The following is a 20,737-nucleotide window of genomic DNA, read 5'->3' on the forward strand; positions in this document are numbered from 1 at the left end:
TTACTTCCATTTGCCTTTCATATTAGTGTTGTCACGTGAGCTTTCCCTTCTATCAGGCATGGCCCCATAAAATACAGAATTTTTACCTTCCCTGTTCTGAAGAAAAGCAGGGACAACTGCTTATGCCTTGCTTTTTCCTTATGGGGAAATTCTCAATATCACTACATAGCTCCACCAATTTTGTCAAGAGTTTCCTTCCTTTCATTAGCTTGAAGAGTAAGTCAGCTCCAGAAAGTATCAAAGCCACAAAAATGACAGAAAACTTCTCTGTTCCATGCAAGTGTCACAGAAGGCCTGAGCACTGTCAAAGGCAATCAACTTTATTCTTAAGTAAACTGCCTGGAAACTGGGACTTAAATCCACAGCCTAATAAAATCAATGGTTCTGGTTTGGCCCTAGGACAGTAAACAAAAGTGGTATTTTTGGGAAGTGGAAGCAGAACGTGGCTGACTATCTTGTGACCACCTGTCATCCAAACAGAGACACAAACCACATGGAAACTTCCAGCAAACAGTTTAGAACTGAAGTATGAGCCACTTGTCTGTCATATAAGTCTACTAACTGGAGCGGGCATTCTTCTGCCCTCATTGGCCTCAAAAATTTTGCCTCTAGCTTTAGCTGAATGAAGAATAGGTTCTGAAAATTTGCTGCCTATGATTAAATCCCAGGATTTAATCTCTGCTTTGAAACAAATGACCATTTTAAATTTAATCTCATTAGGATCAAAATTTCCTTTCCTTTCAAACAATCAAATCTAGTTAGTGAAGTGTCCTTGATCATAAGCTGCTTTCACGAAATTAAGTGTATTTATTGTTTTATCACTCACAGATTTGTTTACATTCACCTGCATCTATACACAAGAAAATATTGTGTCCTATTTGTCTCTGCATTCCACGCCCAGAGCAGCTGCCTGTGAAGGGCAGGGTTAGGGTTTGCCACAGGCAGGAGGAGCAGGCAGCATCACTCCCCGCTGCCAAGCAGCTCCTGGGAGCCCAAACAGACCTTCAGCCCCAGGCTAGAACTGAACCTACAGCTGAACTTCACACTGGACCGGTTCCTGAGGCGCCAGCATGGGAACCCTGCACTGCTGTTTTTGCTAGCAAATGTTAACTAAACTTTTCCAACCTTTGCTGAGGTCAGATATGGCCTTTACTACTTAACAGCAATTGGAGTATGGCAGAATGTAAACAAAGGGATATAAAACTATTTTTCTGCCCTGGTGGATGTGATCAGATTACAAGTACGATAAACAATTATCTGCCAAATAATACAAGTTAGAGACAACAAAAAGTCAAAAGATTGAGAAAAAGGCAAGATTTAGGAAAATACTTTAAATTAGATGGGAAAACTACAAAAATTACTAACTTAGCACCACTTTGAAAGCTTTGATAAGTTCCAAATCAAACAAACTATATAATCAAAATAGTGCTTTTTTCAAATGAAAAGCAAATTCACTATTATGTAGTTTCTGAAATTCCGTTGACACCCTTGGGTATTTTAAGAATACTTGTTCAGAAAAGGCAGATGCAAAAACAGTTTTCTCTCATCTAAACACTCTAAATTAGGTGAGATACACAAACTTGTTGAACTAATTCTGGTGAGGACTAGGAGCCAGTTTAGGAAAAAACCCAGACCTGTCTGGCACAGCACGTTGGTAGCAAATATATCAACAAGGAATTTACTCCCCGATGGTCAGATTTGCTCAAAAGAGAACAGAGACCAGACTAACACAAACAATTAGGAGAAAGTGACCAAGATCAGTTGCTTCTGTTAAACCCAAATATCTGCCAAAAAAAAGGTTTCTGACAGAATATAATGCATTTGTACCATGGAAACTGTCAGGTGTTAGGTCAGTCAAACTGGGGAAAATATTTCTCGCTGCTAAGAAATTCTTCTGTATAGCTGTCAGATAAATCTTTACAGAAAACTGTTTATTAAGACTAGCAGAGTCAGTCACCTGGGTTATCTCAGGCAAGAGAGTCACACCAGTAATTCAGGAAGCCAACACACAGCTCCTGGTTTTGCCAACATCTACCCTAGTAATGAGGATGTGTCAGTATTTTAAAAAGACTTGCTATTGTTAAGGTGTAATAGTATTTCTAACACCAGAAAACTCCAGCAGAGGGAAAAACCTCAGGCTACCAGCCAATCCACCAAAAGCACAGGGCACATAAGACAGAGCCATGATTCAGACTCCAACACAGCACCAGTGCATGCAGAGCAGCTGCAGGCCCTTCCAAGAGCTTTTGCTTTTAAGCCCCCGCCTCCAGCTGCCCACAAATGAAAAAAACAGATACCCATCCATTTCAAGGTACAAAAGAGTAACTAGGAAGACACCTGAAACAATAGAAAAAAAGGTGCTTAACAAAGGCAATGAGGCCAGTCACCACAAAGTCACTGAAGAATATCATCACCTTGGACAGCCCTCCTTTCATAAAGGAAAACCACATCTCCTTGGCCAGCTGCTGTGCATGAGCAAAACCCCAGCAGCCATCAGGCATGGTCTGAGAAGTGCCCAGATGGTCACTCCAGGCACACCAGGATCAATGACAGCTTCCCAACAGCCACATGGCAAGCCAAGGTAAGATGGAGACAAGCCTCAGGGAACACCTCAAGGATATGTGACCAACAGTTGACAAATGAGCAGCTCTCCCTCTGCCAACACCATGGTGTCTGAAGGCACAGAGGGCAAAACCTCTCCTGCCCTACCTCTGCACAGCTTGCTGAGGGGCTCCTGCAGCCCTGCTCTGTGCCCAGCCAGAAGTGGCCATCACAGCCTGGTTGGCCCCAGCAGCTCCCTCCACCCATTGTAGGTGTGCCACAAGACTGCACCGAGCTTATGAAGTCATCCTCTCAACTCCAGTCACCTGGAACATGACATGATCTTCCAGGAGAAGGAGGTAACAGGGAGGACTAAAAAGAAAGGCTGCTGTTTTATATTATCAACTCAAAGTACATTTCTATATTAAAAGTTAAAAACAAACCAATGCATTTTTATGACATTTTAAAGTTGTTGTAGCTTGAACTACTTATTTTTAAAAATCTGTTACCAATTTAATCTGCATAAGACTCAAGGGTGTATATTCTCAAAGTACCAACAGAGCAAGTTTGAAAATGGAACACTCAAACACTCTTGCTTATCTCAGAAGTAGCATTTCAAAACAATTCTGAAGCCATCTGCTTTTGTTATTTCTTTTTTTAAAAGTCCTTAGAGGCAGAACATAAGTACATGTGTGTGTGTGTGTGTGTGCATATATATATATATATATAGATGTATACACACACTCACTCATGCACTGCAGTGACAAACTGAGTGATGTGCTCAACACACCTGAGGGATGGGATACCAGCCAGAGGGACCTGGAGAAGCTGGAGAAGTGGGCCCATGGGAACCTCTTGAGTTTTAACAAGAGGTTAAACCTCAGGTGCTGGTGCTGCTCCTGGGTTGGGGCAAGCCCCAGTCTCAGCACAGGCTGGGCATGAACAGCCCCAGGGCAGCCCTGCCCAGAGGGACTTGGGGGCGCTGCTGCCTGAGAGGCTGCACATGAGGCACCATGGGCACTGCCAGCCCAGAGAGCCAAACGTGTCCTGGGCTGCATCCAGAGCAGCGTGGGCAGCAGGGCCAGGGAGGGGATTCTGCCCCTCTGCCCTGCTCTGCTGAGAGCCACTGCAGGGCTGCACCAGCTCTGGCTGCCAGCACAGGAGGGACATGGAGCTGCTGCAGTGACTCCAGAGGAGGGCCGCCACCAAGATGATCAGAGGGATGGAGAGTCTCAAGAATCTCAAGAGTGCTGGGACTGGCCAACCTGGAAAAGAGCAGGCTTTGGGCTAACCTAATGATGGCCTTCCAGTAGCTGAAGGGAGCCTGTAAGAAAGCCAGAGAGGGACTTTCTATAAGAGCATGTGGTGACAGGACAAGGGAAAACTGCTGCAAACTTCAAAGAGAACAGGTTAAATTGGATACTAGAAAATAATTCTTTACTGCTGTGAGGGTGGTGGCTGACTGGCACATAGGCTGTCCAGAGGTGTGGATGCCCCATCCCTGGAAGTGTTGAAAGCCAGCCTGGATGGGGCCATTAAAAACCTTTTTCGTGGAAGCTGCTCATGTCCATGTTGGGGGTACAGGCTTGAACTAGATGATTTTCAATGTCCCTTCCATCCCAGGCCTTTCTACGCGTCTATGAAACCAAACAGAACAAAAATGCAAGGAGTCAGCACTGTGTGAGCAAGGGGCTTTCCACTGATGCGAGATGGGAAGTGTTGGAGCAGAGTGTAATCAGTTCCAAAGTAAATTAAAGCACATAATAAGAAGAGCATGCCTGGACAGAGCGTGCTATCAGTTTCAAAATAAATTAGCATACAATATGTGAAACACATGGCCACTGATAGTGCAACTTCAAGTCCAGTTTTTCCACTTGGAAAACCTACCAATTTTCTCCTGGCAAATAAATTTGTCCTTAGTACTTCTAAATTATGGAAGATTCTTGACCAGGCCTTGTTACATTCTTTTTCATGTGTATTCATTATTTATGTGGACAGCATACTACTGTTTATGCTGGAGTGAACTACAGTCACCACTGATCTGCTTAAAACAGTTCCCACAATAAAAACCAAGATGAAGACTAAGTCTGTTAACACAGACCTATCAATCACACCCTAAATGCTACAGGTATTATTAAACACATTCAGATATCTTTCCATTCGGGTTCTGAGCACCAGTCCTTTGGGTCTCACAAAAGGGAAGTAAATCCTTTCATAAGCTGAGGTGGTTTTGCTAAATAAAACCATTTCTTTGAGCACTATCATCTTTCATCTTTCCCCATCACCAGTACTATAGCTTTTCCATTTTCAATAACTCAAACCCAACAAATAAAGGTTTCAGCATGGTACACCCCACAATAAATAAACTAAGAGGTATTAGAAATTATTGGTAATATTCAATAACTGATGCCTCACTACAGCACTTGATCCACTATGCATTAGTGAACTGAGATGATCGTTAAGATTTCAATTAAGGAAAATAAGCAAATATTTCGGTTTTTATCATTTCAATTTTAATACAATTAAAAAAAAGGTAAATGTTATGCATGGTAATGTTTATTAAACAATCACATTTTATTTAAGCATTAAAATGCAGCAGTCTGGAAAAGCTGCCAGAAACAATGTTTGGCTTCAGAAAAGGCGATTATTAAATTACTTCCAATAAAATTCAAATACTCTCTTGTCTGTTGATTAGTTGAATGCTTTAGACTGGAAAGAACAAAAAGTGCAAATCAGCTGAATGTTACTTTCAAAAGTAAAGTCTTAGTGTCCTACAAGCAATTACTGGAAGGCCTCACCTCAATCTTCATGATAAAGGACAAAATTCTCCAATTCCTACACAATTATAATTTACTGTAACATTTCAAGCAATGCAACATTATTACTAAAACAAAATTAATTCCAAAATATAACTGCCTATCATGAGCACCTCTTTCCTTTTTTTTTTTTTTTTTGGTTCTAATTTGCTTGACATGAGATGGCATGAAATACATTCTTACTGGAAAACTGGAAACTGGAAACTTACATGGAACAATGCAGTTAAACCACTTATAGGAACATGTTCTAGCTTTAGTTAACTTATATCTAAACATACTATTTTACACAAAAATATTCATATTGTGGTATTCTGTTTCTGCTGATAGCTTTGAGCAAAGTGACTCATCACAGAATAGGTAAATGTTGACCTTCAGTTTAGTTTTTTGTTCATCAACTTTACAGGAGGACTTGGAAAGAAATGGACAGAGGTAAAATATATGGGCAAATGTTAGGCATTTTGAAATTAATTGTTTTTTTTTTTTAATTCAACACAACTATTCAGTGGCAGTTTGAAATAAAAACAGAGTACCTTTCTGGCTCCTAATCACTTCAGATTCACTTCATATGCAAAGATAATGAAAAAACACAGATTATCATCTTAGAAGGGCTGTAAGAACACACCAGCAATTTTCGATTTGTTCTTGTAAAATTTTTTTAAACATTGTGGAAACATGTTCTTATATGTGGGTACTGCTGCTTGAAAATGAACAGTTGCTCAACATCCAGACAACTATTACAATCTTGCAAAAGCAAAGCAGCTTATAAGCATAATAAACAAATGGTCATTTTGCTAAAATTGAGACCTAATTTAGTAATTTGTAGAATGACTCTTTCAAACTGTGCAACACAAAATAATGTAGCCAACAGTAACATACAGGTACACCATTTAATATTTATTATATGCATTTTATATACATTATTTTTCAACAGCTGTACTTTTGCTATGCGGTACAATCTTAAAAATTTGCTGATTCATAGTTTGTAAAACAGAAACCTTACAAAACTCATCAAAACTCGCAAACTGATCAGAAAAGTTTTGTGGAAGACTAGAAAAAATACTTTTTTGTATTAATCATGCATTACACAAACAAAATTTTTAGTTACACCATAAACTGAAGCACTTCTGAAAAATAAAATAAAAGCAGGGAGTAACTAGTCAAAACACAGCAGATTTATGAATCTTGAATTAACTACTTTTGTATTCTATTTGAAATGCAAATAAAAATAATTTTCACTCCAAAGGTTCTGAAACAAGATTGTTTTTTTGGAATCAAGTCCACTCCAGGTACTTGTAACCAGAGGAAAAAGAATTTCTTGGTTTGCAACTTTAGAATTATCAAATGTCCCATTTTCTCATCTATTTTAGACTGTTCAAAGAGTGCCATAACAGATATACAGGGCCCTTTAACACACTACATAAAAGGATATAAAGACCAACAAAAAGTGAAATAAATAACAATAGGCCATTAGCAAGATGGGTAATCCTTGATAAATAAATTCGTAAATACAGTAAGATGTACAAAATATCACATAGTGATAGGATGCCAAGATTAATTTTTTTTAAGAGTTCATTTAGGGGTGTTAACCCCTCTGTGTTTCATTTGAACACATATTACAGTCCTTTATTTATGAAGACAGTTATGCAATGATGATGAATTAGCATCCTTAAGCAAGGACTTAGCTGAGCTGTATTAGGCAAAAGAAGGGAAGATTGTGGTTACACGGCAGCGGGTCAGTGAGATCTCTGTGTTTTAGGGTTCTATAATGCAGAAAAACATTATCAATACAATCTTGAGCACTGTTGTGACAGGCTAAATATATAAAAAGACTTATAAAAACTAGAATTTTATCCAAACATTTTGTGCAACTAATGCTAAAATATTTTAAGTTAAATTTCCTTTTCTTTAAAGCAAAATAAAAGTTTAAAAGGGGAATCTGTGGCATTCAACTGATAAACAGAAGATTACTAAGAGATGAAAAGAAAGCTACTCTTGGAGCTCACTTCCCCCCACAAGAGCACCACATTCCTAACCCTAAGGCAGCACACAGAGTCCAAAATAAAAGTCTTTTGTAAGATCAGACTCCACGTTTGCTTAAAGACACCTAAAGAACAGACATACGCTCAGTTCATATCCAGTCAAGGCTACAAATACTGGTTTTCTTTTTTGTATTTGTCCCCACCCCCCCAAATACAGTAATTACAGTTAAATGAATGAGCCTGACATTGTTCAGGATGTGGTGACTTTTCACCAACTTTTACCTGCCCCACTTAAGAGCCTTCACCCAGGCAGATCAGATGTAGTGTCTTATTGGTAACCTTATAATTGATGGCAGTGACGCATTCCCTCTTTTTTGTCCAAACAGACCTGCTGTTATGATGCAGGTTTGTTCTGCTATGTCACACAAATACTTTGGCAAGGGCATCAGCTCCTGCACTGGCAATATATGCTTTTGATGGATGAAATGCTACATCATAAATTGATTCATCCAGCTTTTTCCTATGAGCTGTTATTTCTTGCACACATGTCTTGCTGTCCAAATTCCACAACCTAATGGAACAATCATGGCCTGTTCAGGAAAGAAAGAAAGGAAAAATAAAAGATTATATTTGTCAGAAATGTAGTGCATCATAAATGTATAATTTATATAAAAACATACAGAATATGAAAAAAAAAAAACCCTTACTTCCAGACATTAAATAGATTCCATTAGGATCTACAGCTAGGCTTGTGACAGCATCCAAGTGAGCAACCATAGAATGGATCATTTTACCTAGAAGAAAAATAAACAGTGAATTTCCTGTGAAGTATTGTTTATTTAAAAATCATCAATCCATCCCCCTTAAACACAATATAAGACAATATGCTTATTTAGATTCCAGTAATATTTGAAAAATTCTATTCCATTAGAAATTACAAAGTTTCAACTGCGGACTCCTGTATAAACATAAGGGCAAACGACACACAACTCTCAAAAAGGTATTCCCATTGTAAACAATCTTTATCTATTCGGCATCTTTATTGGCAGCAACAAAAGTGAACACCTAAAATGACTAAATGAAAACCTTTATCTCTTAAATGTCCTAATAACTGCCCTAGTAGGAGAGTCTTGATGAAGTTTTATAAAATGAGACTTAGTGAGCCATATCAATGGTCCATCTATCTGTGTCATTGCTAGGAGAGAAAAATAAGGCAACTATAGGTGATACTTGCCCAAAATACTCTCCAGCTTCTAACAATTAACTGTTTGGTTATGTCCAGAACAGTTAACTCTGCATTCAAGTACTCTTAATGCAAGTACTCTTAATTTCTTTAAAAGTTGACTTCTGTTCCTGGACTCCTAATAACATCTTTTAGCACCTCATGATGTTTTTTGGAAGGAGTTGCAGAATGTTTAACTGCACAGAAGAATCACTGCCTCTCTCCTGTTTTGAGTCTGCCACCTGTTGGGGATTAGCAACTGAACCTCAGTTCATGTGTTGAAAAAGAGAGCAAATAAATCCCTGTAAGACCATGACCAACATGAAGAACATAAATCAGCTTTGTTCAGTTGCTCTTCTTCCTGAAGAATCTCAGACTATTCAGTTTCTAAGATTCTTCCTGAAGAAGCTAAAAGCTACTGAAGATCTTTGATCATGTCTGAAACATATTAACTTGGCTATATCCCCTTTGAGGTAAGGGAGATTTCATTCAAAGTATTCATGCAAAGGTATGAAAAATGTTCCCTTTTGCCTTTTATTCCTTTCCCTCCTAATGGGCATTTCTGACTGCTAAGAAACAAAGTAGTATTTTTATCTAACCTCTTATTATAACTCTGAGGTTTTACTTTAAATAAGAACAGTTGGCCTAGTGATTATTATTTTATACTACAATGTTTGTTTTTCCTTACATGTATAATTTCACATTTATCCACATGGAATTTAATTTGCCTGCTTTTATGTCTTTTAAGGTCTCCAGTTCTTTGTCAGCCTTCATGTTTAATAACCTGAATTACTGAATGTCATTTAACTGCCAATATACTGCTCCCTGTTCAGATGACTCACTATGCTGAAATACTGCTGATCACTCCAGACCCACAGATACTTTATTCCACAAACAGACCATTTACTTCTACCCTCTGATTCCTGTCTTTGACCCAATTATTTCTTCATGCAGATTTTTTTTTCCTTATTCTTTGTTTCTTTGAAGTAATAAATCTTAATTTCAGCAACATCAGTGTAACGCATTTAATGACCACAATTCAAATATATACATTCATGGCAGGTGCAAAGTAGAAAAAATGTCCAGCTTTTTGCTTTAGAAAACAAAAACCCCAGGAATCTACTGGGGTTTGCCATCTCCTACTGGGACCAAACCAAACACACTTCAAACAGGTGTTTTGCACATGCTTATTTAAAGTGAGTTTGATTTATTTTCCTTCCAACTTTGATAGGTAACATGTAGGAAGTGACAGGTAATTTCACAAATAAGAAGTTTGTCCTTACAATTATTTTAATGTTTTTGTCACAACAGACAGTGCAGCTTTCTCCTATAGCCTTCCTTACCCTCTTTCTTCCAGATCCTTTTCTATTTTATAAACCTTAGGATTTCATTACCACAATGAATTTAGGGATATTTCTTGCCCTAATAGGTACTAAGTGATCTTTTTTACTACTAAGAATTGAAAGACATAACTGACACATGCTTAGAGTTAAAAGCATGGAAATGAAAGCAGACCTATTCTATAAATCAGGAAAGCTTTAAATTAAAGACCACTTTCTTGTCCCTCATAACTATCTCTGCCTGTTTTGAGAGTGTGTTCCGACTTCTGAAGTCACAATTGCAACAGGTATCACTGTTTCACAGAGAGGGTGCTGAAAAGGTTTAATCTTAGAAATACCAAAAGTTCTGTTTTACGTAAGACTAAATCAGTAGTACGTTTTCTACAAATGGATTCTCCCTACATCATCCAGATTTTTTAAAACATATTCATACATACAAATTAGGTTCTCTTTATCCTTACCCGTTTTGTTGTCAAAAAATTTGATGTGTCTATCTTCATGTGCTGTAATAGTTACAGGAAGTGTGGGATGACTTACTACCTTGTTAATATGATTATTTGATTGTACACCTGAAAATAAAATAAAAGAATATTCATCTGCCTTAAAGAAAATGTTAAAGTTAAAATGACAGTATTTTAGCATTACACTTAAGATTAGCATATTATTTAACATTATGTAAGTATTATCTTAGGACCAATGGATCTCCTAAGAAATAAAGCTTCTTGCTTCACAGGATGGGGCAAAGTGAGGTAGACTCTAGCCATGGTACTGTAAGGTTAAAGCTTACAAGTAGTTTTCACCCATGAAAGATTATTGAGAGATAAAACCCAGCAAGTACTGCAGGGCAGCACTAGCCAAGTGGAAACAAACTGTAGCATGAGTAATGCATGTTTAGCACACAGCTCTTACACCTCTGCATCAAAAAATATTTAGTCTGGGGGGAAGACAGAAGCACAGAGTGGTTTGGGTTGGAACGGACATCTTCTACTAGACCAGAGAATCCAAGAAACTGAAGTCACCCTAACACACTTAGATTCTGTCAGATACATTTGTGACTTCAACTTAAACAATGAATGGCTAAAATCTCTTTAGAAGTCTACAGGATATTCTCTTTAAAAAACTATCTTGGTATCTTAATTTCTGTGCTTAATTTTTCTTAAAACCATTTAAAAGTCTCTCTTCAAACTAGAAAAGGTAGTTCTCCAAATCGTGATGTTCCTTCTCACTTCAATGTCAGGCTTTGCAGAAGGTATTTATAAGATAGCTTTCACACAGTTTTATAACCTGTGTTGAAGTGTGTAAGTTTAATTATTAAAGTAAACTACACTACTTAGAGGGGAGAAGCAGATTCTCCCCTTGCACTATTCTTTTAAATCACATTTTCTAGAAAGGAATGAACAGAAACTGGAGGTTTTCCTTACGAATCACTTGAGGAGTGTCACAAAAAGAGTCCTCCATAAGGAGTTTCATCAAATACATGCAATTAATTCTTGATGAGCTACCTCTCTGTAACACTTTATTTGCAGCAACAGGATTTCTACAAAGTTCTACCAGAAAGTGTGTTTAATCCCAACCTGTGCAGAATTCTACACTGAATTAAATATTCTGTTTAATTCACCTATTATTCACCCACTTAATATCGTCCATGTCAAGCCTATATAATGAAAACTGTGGTTTCATATACAAATCAGAAAACTGAATCTTAAGAAATCTTAGAGAACAGTAACTGTTGCTTTCACTACCTCTAACTACTTCCAAATCCTGCTAACAGAATCATAAAATGGCTTGAGTGGGAGGGACCTTTAACATAACCTAGTTCCAATCCCTCCTGCCACAAGCAGGTCCACCATCCACCAAATCTGGTTGTTTTAAGCCACATTCAGCCTAGAACATTTCCCAGGGATGAAGGATCCCAAATTTCTCTGAGCTACCTGTGCCAGTCTCACCACTCTCACAGTAAAGAACTTCTTCCTAATATCTAATCTAAACCTACTCTCTTTCAGTTTGACGCCATTCCCCCATGTCACCACATGGCCTTGTACAAACAAGATCCTCTCCAAGTTTCTGGCTCCTTTAGGTATAGGAAGATCACAGTAATATCTCCCAAGAACCCTCTCCAGACTGAACAACCCCAACCCTTTCAGCCTGTCTTCACAGGAAAGGTGCTCCAGCTCTGGGATCATCTTCATGGCCTTGCTCTGGACTCACAGTCTAACAGGTCTGTGTCCTTATGCTGGGGCCCCAGAGATGGAGGCAGCACTCCAGGCAGGGTTTCACAAGAGCAGAGTAGAGGAGTTAGAACACCTTTCCACAGTGTTTGTTCCAAGCATTTAACCATCTTTCAAACTGAATGATGCAGCAGAGGAGTAAAATTTCTTCATTTATTACACCATGCAATGAGGTACCATAATGATGCAACAGGTACCTCATTCAAGATGTGTATTTATTACAGAAGAGCTCTACTTACCAGATTCTACTTGTGATGAAAACATTACCACTGACTGGGATGTTTCTAAATCATAGATGACTGTGCTGCCAGTGTTAAAAGATGCCACCATATGAGCAGGGTCACAACCTATAAAGTCGACTGATGTGGGTATTCCATGCTCTAGAAAGAGCAAAAAGAATCTTTAGAAAGAACAAAACGCTTTAAAAATTCCTGACAATTTAAGCACTTAAGGTCATACTTAAAGAAGATATTTGCTCTTTTCTTTAAAATTATGCTACAGCACCATGATTATTTTACACGTTATTCTTTTAGCTATGTTACCTAGTTTGGATAAATGGAGACAATGAGCCTGGATGCATCATCAGCTGCCTCATAACAGATTTTCAAAACCACTGCAGAAAGTTACCTTTCTCTCCATTGTAAGTGCAAATACAGGGATTTTTTTCCGGTGGGTTCCATAACCTAATAGTGCCATCTGCTGAACAAGAGAGTAAGTGATTCTTTACACCACTGTAAGCAAGACCCCAGACTGCATCTGTGTGAGCAATTAATGTGCCAGCTAGAACGTTTGGCTCTGGAAAACAAAAGTTGAGAAAGGAAACCATTTTAGTGAAGAAGCGTTCATTATTTCTTGTACCTCAACATAAATTAAATTCCACATAAACCAGCTGAATATTCCCCCTGCCCTTTCTCTTTAAGTAACAGCTAGAATATTGCACAAGTAATTTTGCAAAACCATTGCCATCTTTCTCAAAAAAAAAAAAACAACCAACTAACCAACCAACCAGGAAAACAAACAAACTGAAACTAAAAAACCCTACCAAACCAAACCAGTCAACAAAAAAAACCCCCCAAACAACTCAACTATGTCCCTTTTCCCCAAATTATTCACTCTTGTTACCACCTCCTCTCTTATTTCTTCCTTTCAAATTCAATATCTTAAGGATGCTTGATCACAGCCCTTTTTTTGTACAAGGTGCAGAAAATCAGCTTTCCACTTTAACACCGGATGCTTACTTGATGCAGTTTTTACTCTGCTCACACATAGGTATGGTCTAAAACTCTCAATCGCACTAATGATAAAAACAGGACTAATTTTTTCTTGTGGAGCTAGCAATCTTATTTTTGTCTCCCTGATACTTTACAGTTGCCTTTTCTAGAGGGTTTTTAAATTTATGCAGAGTTCTCCAAGCAGTTATCAGCTATTTAATTTTAGAGAGATCTAAAATTAAAGATATCTAAAGTTAGGGACCTGAGATGCAAGTCAGAAACATGGGACATAGAATCTGAGCACACTTATCTTGGTTTTCTGGCAAATTTCCATCAGAAGAAATGCATAATTATTGAGAAGTTGTAATTCTGGTTCAAAATATTAGGCTTCTCAAAACTATAAATTATGATTATTTTTCTCTTTACTGCATAAATCTTAGGAATTGTTAAGTCTCCCTATTACTGTTCTACACAAAGTACATCATCAGTGCAAGCAGGAATAAATAACTAATGTTTGCCACACATAAGTACTTGAAAACACACAGCATAGCTGAGAAATGGCAGTAATATTTCACAAAAGCTCCAGAACGCAGATTAACATCAAGTAGAAAAATAATGTTGAAGACAATGGTCAGAAGTTGTTTATCTTTTAAAAGGAACTTACCATAGGTATCATATGGATCCACACTAGGGCTAGGCATGTTCCACCACTGGATGGTTGCATCAATACCACCACTGAAACACTGCTCTCCATTGGAACTAATTGCCAATGACAATACCGGTCCACTATTGAGAGACAGAAAAAAGCTGATTGGTAACTGCCTACAGGACAGAATACATCGTTATGAATGACAATTTATTTATTAGCCATGAATAATATCAAACACTCACATGTGGGCCCTAAACGTGTAGATGGGTTCTACATCTAAAGAGGCACTCCTGAAAGAAAAAGGAGAGTGGTTATGCCACGTGAAATCTCTACTGAAAAACTTGAAACTGTAAGAGTTTAACCCATTTCAAAGGCATTTAAAACACAACTGATGTTTTATAAAACCCATATACTTGCTTTTTGGCAGGAACCGTTTTCTGCAAATTCCAGAGTTTTAGAGTATGGTCCTCAGAGGCTGTAACCAGCACAGGCTCTACAGGATGAAAGGCTAATGCCCGCACTCCATCAAAATGACTGCGTAGCGTATACTTAGGGTTCCATGTCTTTCGGAAGGCATCTTTATTAGCTGGCAACTTGGAAGAGAAAAGGAAAGAAGTCATTTTATCTTGGATTTTAAAATATGGATTTTATATATATCCCCTCGTATTTCTGGAAAACCTCCTATGCTTGATTCAGTTAATATATATTCAACCTTAAGTTTGTATTTATCTATTGATTTATCTATATCCATCTACAACCTTCTCTGGCCAACTAGACAGTCTGCAAATTTTTCTGTTGTAACAGTTTCCTTTGACACAGGCTGGAATGATATATAATGTTAAACACACAGAAAAGAAGACTTGATTTTCAGAACAGATTTTAATCCTTTTGTGCAATGACACTAACTCCTCTTCCTTGCAGAAAGAGAAATGTTTCATTGTGTATTATGCTGTCTGCACCCAAGGAAGAGATTACAGCTGCCAAAAGCTCATTTATCACTTAAACACAATAAAAATGAGCTTGAGGTGCTTGGTGAGCGATCTCCCTTAGATGAGTAACTTGACTAAGGTTGACAAGAAACATACATAGTTCTTGAATACTTCTACAGGTGAAGTCACGTACACAGTAATCAAAATTTCAATAGACATTTGTCATGATTTTAAACATAACATTACACAAATATTTTTTAAGTCTTTAATGAGTTTCAAATGTATCTGTGAGACAATAACTTAGCTGCTTTGTGAAACAATATATGCAAACTCTATATTTATACACTGTGAACATCCAATTCATACTTTTAACTTGCAGACTGTTAGGCTAAAATACAATAATTACAGCTGCTTCATACTCATAGGTAACCAAGAAGAGTTACAAGAAAAATACAAGCCCTTCTAGCAATTCCAAGAGATTAATTTACAGCTTTGAATACAATTTATATTTATGCAGCAAGCAGACTACATCCCATCCTAAGCCTCCGTCATAAAGAAACAACTTATCCAGGTATTTCTCTTTTCCCCTAAAGGTAGTTTAGAAAACTGACTTGAATTAGATGAACAAAATAAGCAAACTAAGAATAAATGGAACCCAACTGTATCCTCTGTCTTATACAAAAGGAAGCTAATTGTATCCTTCATCTTACACACTATCTATTTCAGCATGTAATTGTAAAGTATGTTTCTCGACTGCAGGCCAGAATAGCTTGACATCTCAAACTAATTTCAGCAACGCTAATAAGAAATTAAAATCTCCCATAGCTAATCAAATCTTACTACCTTTTATCTGTCAGGACTGAAAATATTCAGATAATAGTGTAGCATATACTGCAATAACTATTTTTGGACCAAGTCTATAATCTGGATTGAATTATCACTACTCACTCAAACCAAATTCAAATCCAATCAACAAAACAAAGAGGTCTAGACAATAAAATTTAGTGTTCTGAGCTACAGAAGTGCAGACATTTGCTTTTCCATTATATTACTGTAAATTTCCGTCTTAAGTGCAAACCTTACCTAATTCCAATCAAGTCACAGAAACTTGTTATACCAGACATGTAACCTGAATTTTTAGGGTTTTTTAAATGCCAACCAAGAAATACATATAATAACAAAGCATTTTGCTTGCAATCTTCCTACTTCAGAGTACACTGAATACTGCAATATTTTTACTGAGATTTAAGTTATTTAGCCCTACACTGCATATTATATGCAAGCTTCATAAAAAGAATAATCTTTCATTTTAGGAAACAGAATAGAGTGGAATTCTGGAGTTCTGCAATAAACATAATTTGGACCAAACCAATGATTTGTTTCCCTCCCCAAATGGACAAGACAAGGGGAGAAAAGAAAAAAAAGGTATTTTCCTAAAAAATAGAGTCCCTTGATATTTTAAATTGTCATTACGTAACATATTCACCCACTTAGCTAACTTATGGTCCCTCAAGTATTAGCAGTGATCTGGGGCTTAGGGAAATTAGAGCCAAAAACTTGAAATAGCAATCCTTAATTTTAGCACACGAAATATCCCAGATTATGCAGGTGACTAGCAATTTTTTTGGGTGCAATGTGCAGCCACACAACAATATCCACCACAGTTGTGATGCAAAGTCATTCAAGAAAATCACAACTGGATACAGTGATCCTTATTTTTCAAAATATGAAAAGAGTTGATTCTATTTTTTTTTAATTTTTTCTTAAAAGGATTGTTGCAAGAGTAATTTTGTTTTCAGCAGTACAGAGAAATCTGCTCAAATGCAAGGTATAGAATTTACACAAGTTATGAAAAGTAAGGTACATTTCCTACTTTAAGCATAGCTTTGAAGTTTTAATTTTTTTAAAATGGACTGGAACATCATGGTTGTTTTAGAAGACACCACATACACCTTATTAGAAATTTAGCTCTACATAAACCAACTTTTTAAAATTCTTTTCCCTATTCATGTTTCTAATGGATCTTGATATCCTTACTGCAAGAGTAAGAGAACAACTGATACATCTTCAAAGAGGTCCTTGCAATCTCTAAGAAAAAAAGTTAACCAGTAATGTATTTCCAAAAAACAACCAAAAAACCCAATCCCACCTCAGAAAAACACCATCAAGGATTTGGAAAAGGGATTTGATGATTACAAAGGATAAATGTGAGATTATTTCACAAAACAGGCCAGAGGAATAATGGAAAAGTGGTGAAATGGGACAGTATATATCAATGTTCAAAAGTGTGACATCCTCAAAGCTTCTCAAAACATAAGGTGTAGATGGACACACTGCCCCACTGAGTCTGGATGCTCTACTCTAAGTGTGTATTTATACACACACACAGTCAAGATAATCAAAGTCATACAACACAGACTACTTCAGTAGCTGCTGCTCCCTTTTTCCATGGACTTTAGCGGGTTTTACTAAAGACCAAGAAGGATCAAACAACCCATTCATTCTGCCTTGCAAAGCACAGGCAAACTGGACTGAAACTACACCTGAACTAAACCAACACAAATAAACAACAACTCCCTCCCACCAAAAAAAAGGCATCAGGGAATGAAGATCTTCCTTGCCCCTGCAGTCAAGAGAATCCTAACAAATTGTAAAGAGACATGCATTTCCCTATGTCGAACAAGTACTCCCCAACAGCAAACAAAAATTTTATAGAACAATAATTAGTAGCTGCAGTGTCTTTTTGTGTTCTAATGTTACTTTTTTCTTGATAATTTTGTAACTTATTGGAGATTTCCAAGTTTACATGATCTGATAAAGGAAACTTTTCCATTTTTCAGTCAGTTGTACTGCAGAAAAACCCCATTCTCTGGTGCTATGGAATCAAAAAATATACAAATGGAGGCATCTGATTTGGCAACATTATTCCCACAGCATGCAAACAACTACATGCACTTAGGTCAATTTAAGTAACCAGATAATAAAAAAGACATGACTTGAGCTGTTTACCAGATGACTAGTCTTGGAGACGACCTGTGAATTTAATCAAACATACAGAAATCTTTTGAGTTGTAGTTGAAATTCTTAAGATTTATACTTAACCCCTATCCTGTATTCATATCCTCTCCTTTTCAAAACACAACACTCCTCAAGGAGTGACACATGAAAGCTAATGGAAGCCTGTTGTGGCTTTATTTATTAATGCACTCTAATAGCTCACAAAAGCTATCTGAAGAGCATGCACCTATTGGGAGCAAATGCATTAAGTGTTCTGGTTTGAGTTTTTTTCATTGTTCCTGTTTTACTTACACATTAACTTAGTGTCACACCTCCTTGTCTGGAGATATACTGGAAAAGGAAGTGACTTTACCTAAGATTACAGGGGCATTGGACTACAATGCCCTGCAAGTACTGTATTACAGGTGCAAGGTAAGAGATGGTCTTACTGTGCTGCAAATCCGTAGCTATGAGAGAACAACTTCAGCAATTAAAAACTATCATGGAATTTTTAACCTAAAGAAACATCGTGATGAAAAACTAACAGCATTTGAATTTCAGTCTATTCGAAGTCGTGACAGGTCAGTGTCATCTTAAATATTAAAAAAATTGTAGCCATCTGTGTTATTTTATACTTTGTTTTTTCTGACACATGAAGTCAGAAGCCACTGTGCATTTTTCAGCTATGCATTAAAAGGAAGAAAATATCCTATGAGTAGAAGTACTCAAGAAGCAGGGAAACCAAGTGACAATGATGGTCAATCACAACTCATTTTCAGTGAATGACCTAGTAAGAAAAACTCTACTTCTATCTTTTGTCTCCTGTATACACCAGATATTAGAGCACAAAATAGGTGAAAATAAAGAGCCTTGGGGGTTTAAGTGTTTCAGTGAAAAAAATTTTGAAAATTCAACTACATTGAAAAAGTAAGATCTACTTCATCTACAGGATGATTAACACCTTCCAACCTTCAACAAATGTGTGCTTTTGCTGCAAATTTCTTATTAGCTCAGGCAGCACTTCATATTTGTGTATTTATCAGCTGTTCTCTCCTTTAAGTTCCCCAAGAGCAAAGGTAACCTCTATTCTGCCTCACTCTCCACACCACAAATACAGGTTTGTTTGTCAGGTTTGTCAGAATTAGCAGAGTCTCATGTAACAGTTCTGTTAGTTGGTATATTAATTGCAATGCTTTCTGACCTTAGTCCTGGCTTGCCACTAAATATCCCTCCATCTCAGAATAAGCAAAATGGCTACACACTGTTTTATAAAGAATTTGTAGTTCACAAAAGACAGCAATACAAAGCTGCAATCTGCAGTCAAGCCAATACAAGATTTTTAAAATACAATACTTCATGCAAAACTTACCTGAACACTTCCCTAACCAGCCATCCTATGTTACAGGCCAAGAAAAAATTTGTTTAACACTATTGGTAGATGCTTAATGAATATGGTCAAAGGAATGTCAGAACACTCTGGATTACAACAGAAATACCCCCTAATAGCTTACATCTGAAATATACTACTATATATATATAGTCTATGCTGTTAACACTACTTACTCATCAGAAGGACAGCAAATATATGAGTTAATATCAATATTTGTGTTTCATGCCATGCCTACTCAACACTCCATTTCAATGTATAACTGTAATTCTGGTCATGTTAAGACATTAATATGTATTTTAGGTCATAACACATTCCCCCTCCAGTGACAAAATCTGAATTAAGTTATTAATGTAGAAAAAACCCAAGTCATCTCACTTAATTCTGGTAACCCAAATTACTTAGTTCATTTGCAAGGTGCTCTTCCGTTCCAAGTAACAGCTTTTACTAAAGAAGTGCATCAGTAATGTTCAGGATTGAGGAGAAGGGACCCAACTACTATTGGTTAAACTGTATAAAGAATTTTAAAATAAAATTGCACTTACATCATAACTATAGTCTGCATCATTTGTTACTGTCAAGTCTGCAAGGTCTCCAAGGCCCAGTACACTTAACAACACATCATCAGAACCCATAATAAATGACTTGCCTCCTCCAGGTGGAAACGTTATTGGCTCAGCTACAAAGAACAAAACAGTTTCTTTAAGTCTCAACAGAGTAATTCAAACCGATGAAAAGTTGCATTATTCATCACTTAACAGCAAAGCAGAGTTTAAAACTGAACTTGTACGTACTACATACAGCCCCAACTAAAAAAAACAAAAACCAAGAGCATGAGGACACACACACATGTGCAAACACACACACATTATATACACAACTCTTGTACCATGCTTCATCATTTGATTTCAACTTACTTTACAGAGTTATTGATACTGACAAGTGACTTGACTGACATTACTTTACACTGCAATACCAAATGTACATCCCAGGTTTCCAAATTCTCAGCTGAGTTTTTCATTCAATACACCATGCTTCCTGCCTTCTATCCACTTGCAAATATGTCTTTGTGTTTTATACTAGTTAAATATTTCTACTTGTACACTAAATATTTTTAATCACTCAAGCAAAAGACTCCTGCAAAACATCTCTTCCGCTTTGAGTTTTCTCAGGCAACTGAAAAAATGAAAGCATCTATTATTTATTCATTTCCTCTCTTAGTTTCTCAGCATGATTTTGGATTCTAATTTTAAAGAACACTCAACTGATACTCATGTTGTCTAGCTGCGCCTACTTCAAATTGAAATTTAACATTTCTTTCAATTATCATTTAGAATGAATAAAAGTTATATATAACCATTCACTATGAATTTGCATCTGAATAATAAAGCTTAAAATATTCACCCATATTTTTTACCCTCTTCAATGATTTTGTAAA

General features: G+C 37.0%; 1 protein-coding gene across 4 annotated transcripts in view; it reads right to left on the minus strand.

Moving 5' to 3' along the window:
* Nucleotides 1-6,230: 6,230 nt before the first annotated feature.
* The window catches only part of STRN3 (striatin 3), a 58,837-nt gene continuing 44,330 nt past the window's right edge, over nt 6,231-20,737 (minus strand). For all 4 annotated transcript variants that reach the window (XM_054274994.1, XM_054274993.1, XM_054274996.1 and 1 more), the window contains 9 exons: nt 19,845-19,978; nt 14,404-14,579; nt 14,229-14,276; nt 14,002-14,123; nt 12,754-12,921; nt 12,366-12,506; nt 10,360-10,467; nt 8,044-8,130; nt 6,231-7,926 (listed from right to left, as the gene is read on the minus strand). In XM_054274994.1, coding sequence (XP_054130969.1) covers nt 7,757-7,926; nt 8,044-8,130; nt 10,360-10,467; nt 12,366-12,506; nt 12,754-12,921; nt 14,002-14,123; nt 14,229-14,276; nt 14,404-14,579; nt 19,845-19,978 — 1,154 coding nt within the window. In that variant the 3' untranslated portion in view covers nt 6,231-7,756. The remainder of the gene's footprint in view (nt 7,927-8,043; nt 8,131-10,359; nt 10,468-12,365; nt 12,507-12,753; nt 12,922-14,001; nt 14,124-14,228; nt 14,277-14,403; nt 14,580-19,844; nt 19,979-20,737) is intronic.

Source organism: Melozone crissalis, unplaced genomic scaffold (assembly GCF_028551555.1).
Source record: "Melozone crissalis strain CALT ecotype California unplaced genomic scaffold, PUWL_Pcris_2 ptg000018l_1, whole genome shotgun sequence".
NCBI lineage: Eukaryota > Metazoa > Chordata > Aves > Passeriformes > Passerellidae > Melozone > Melozone crissalis.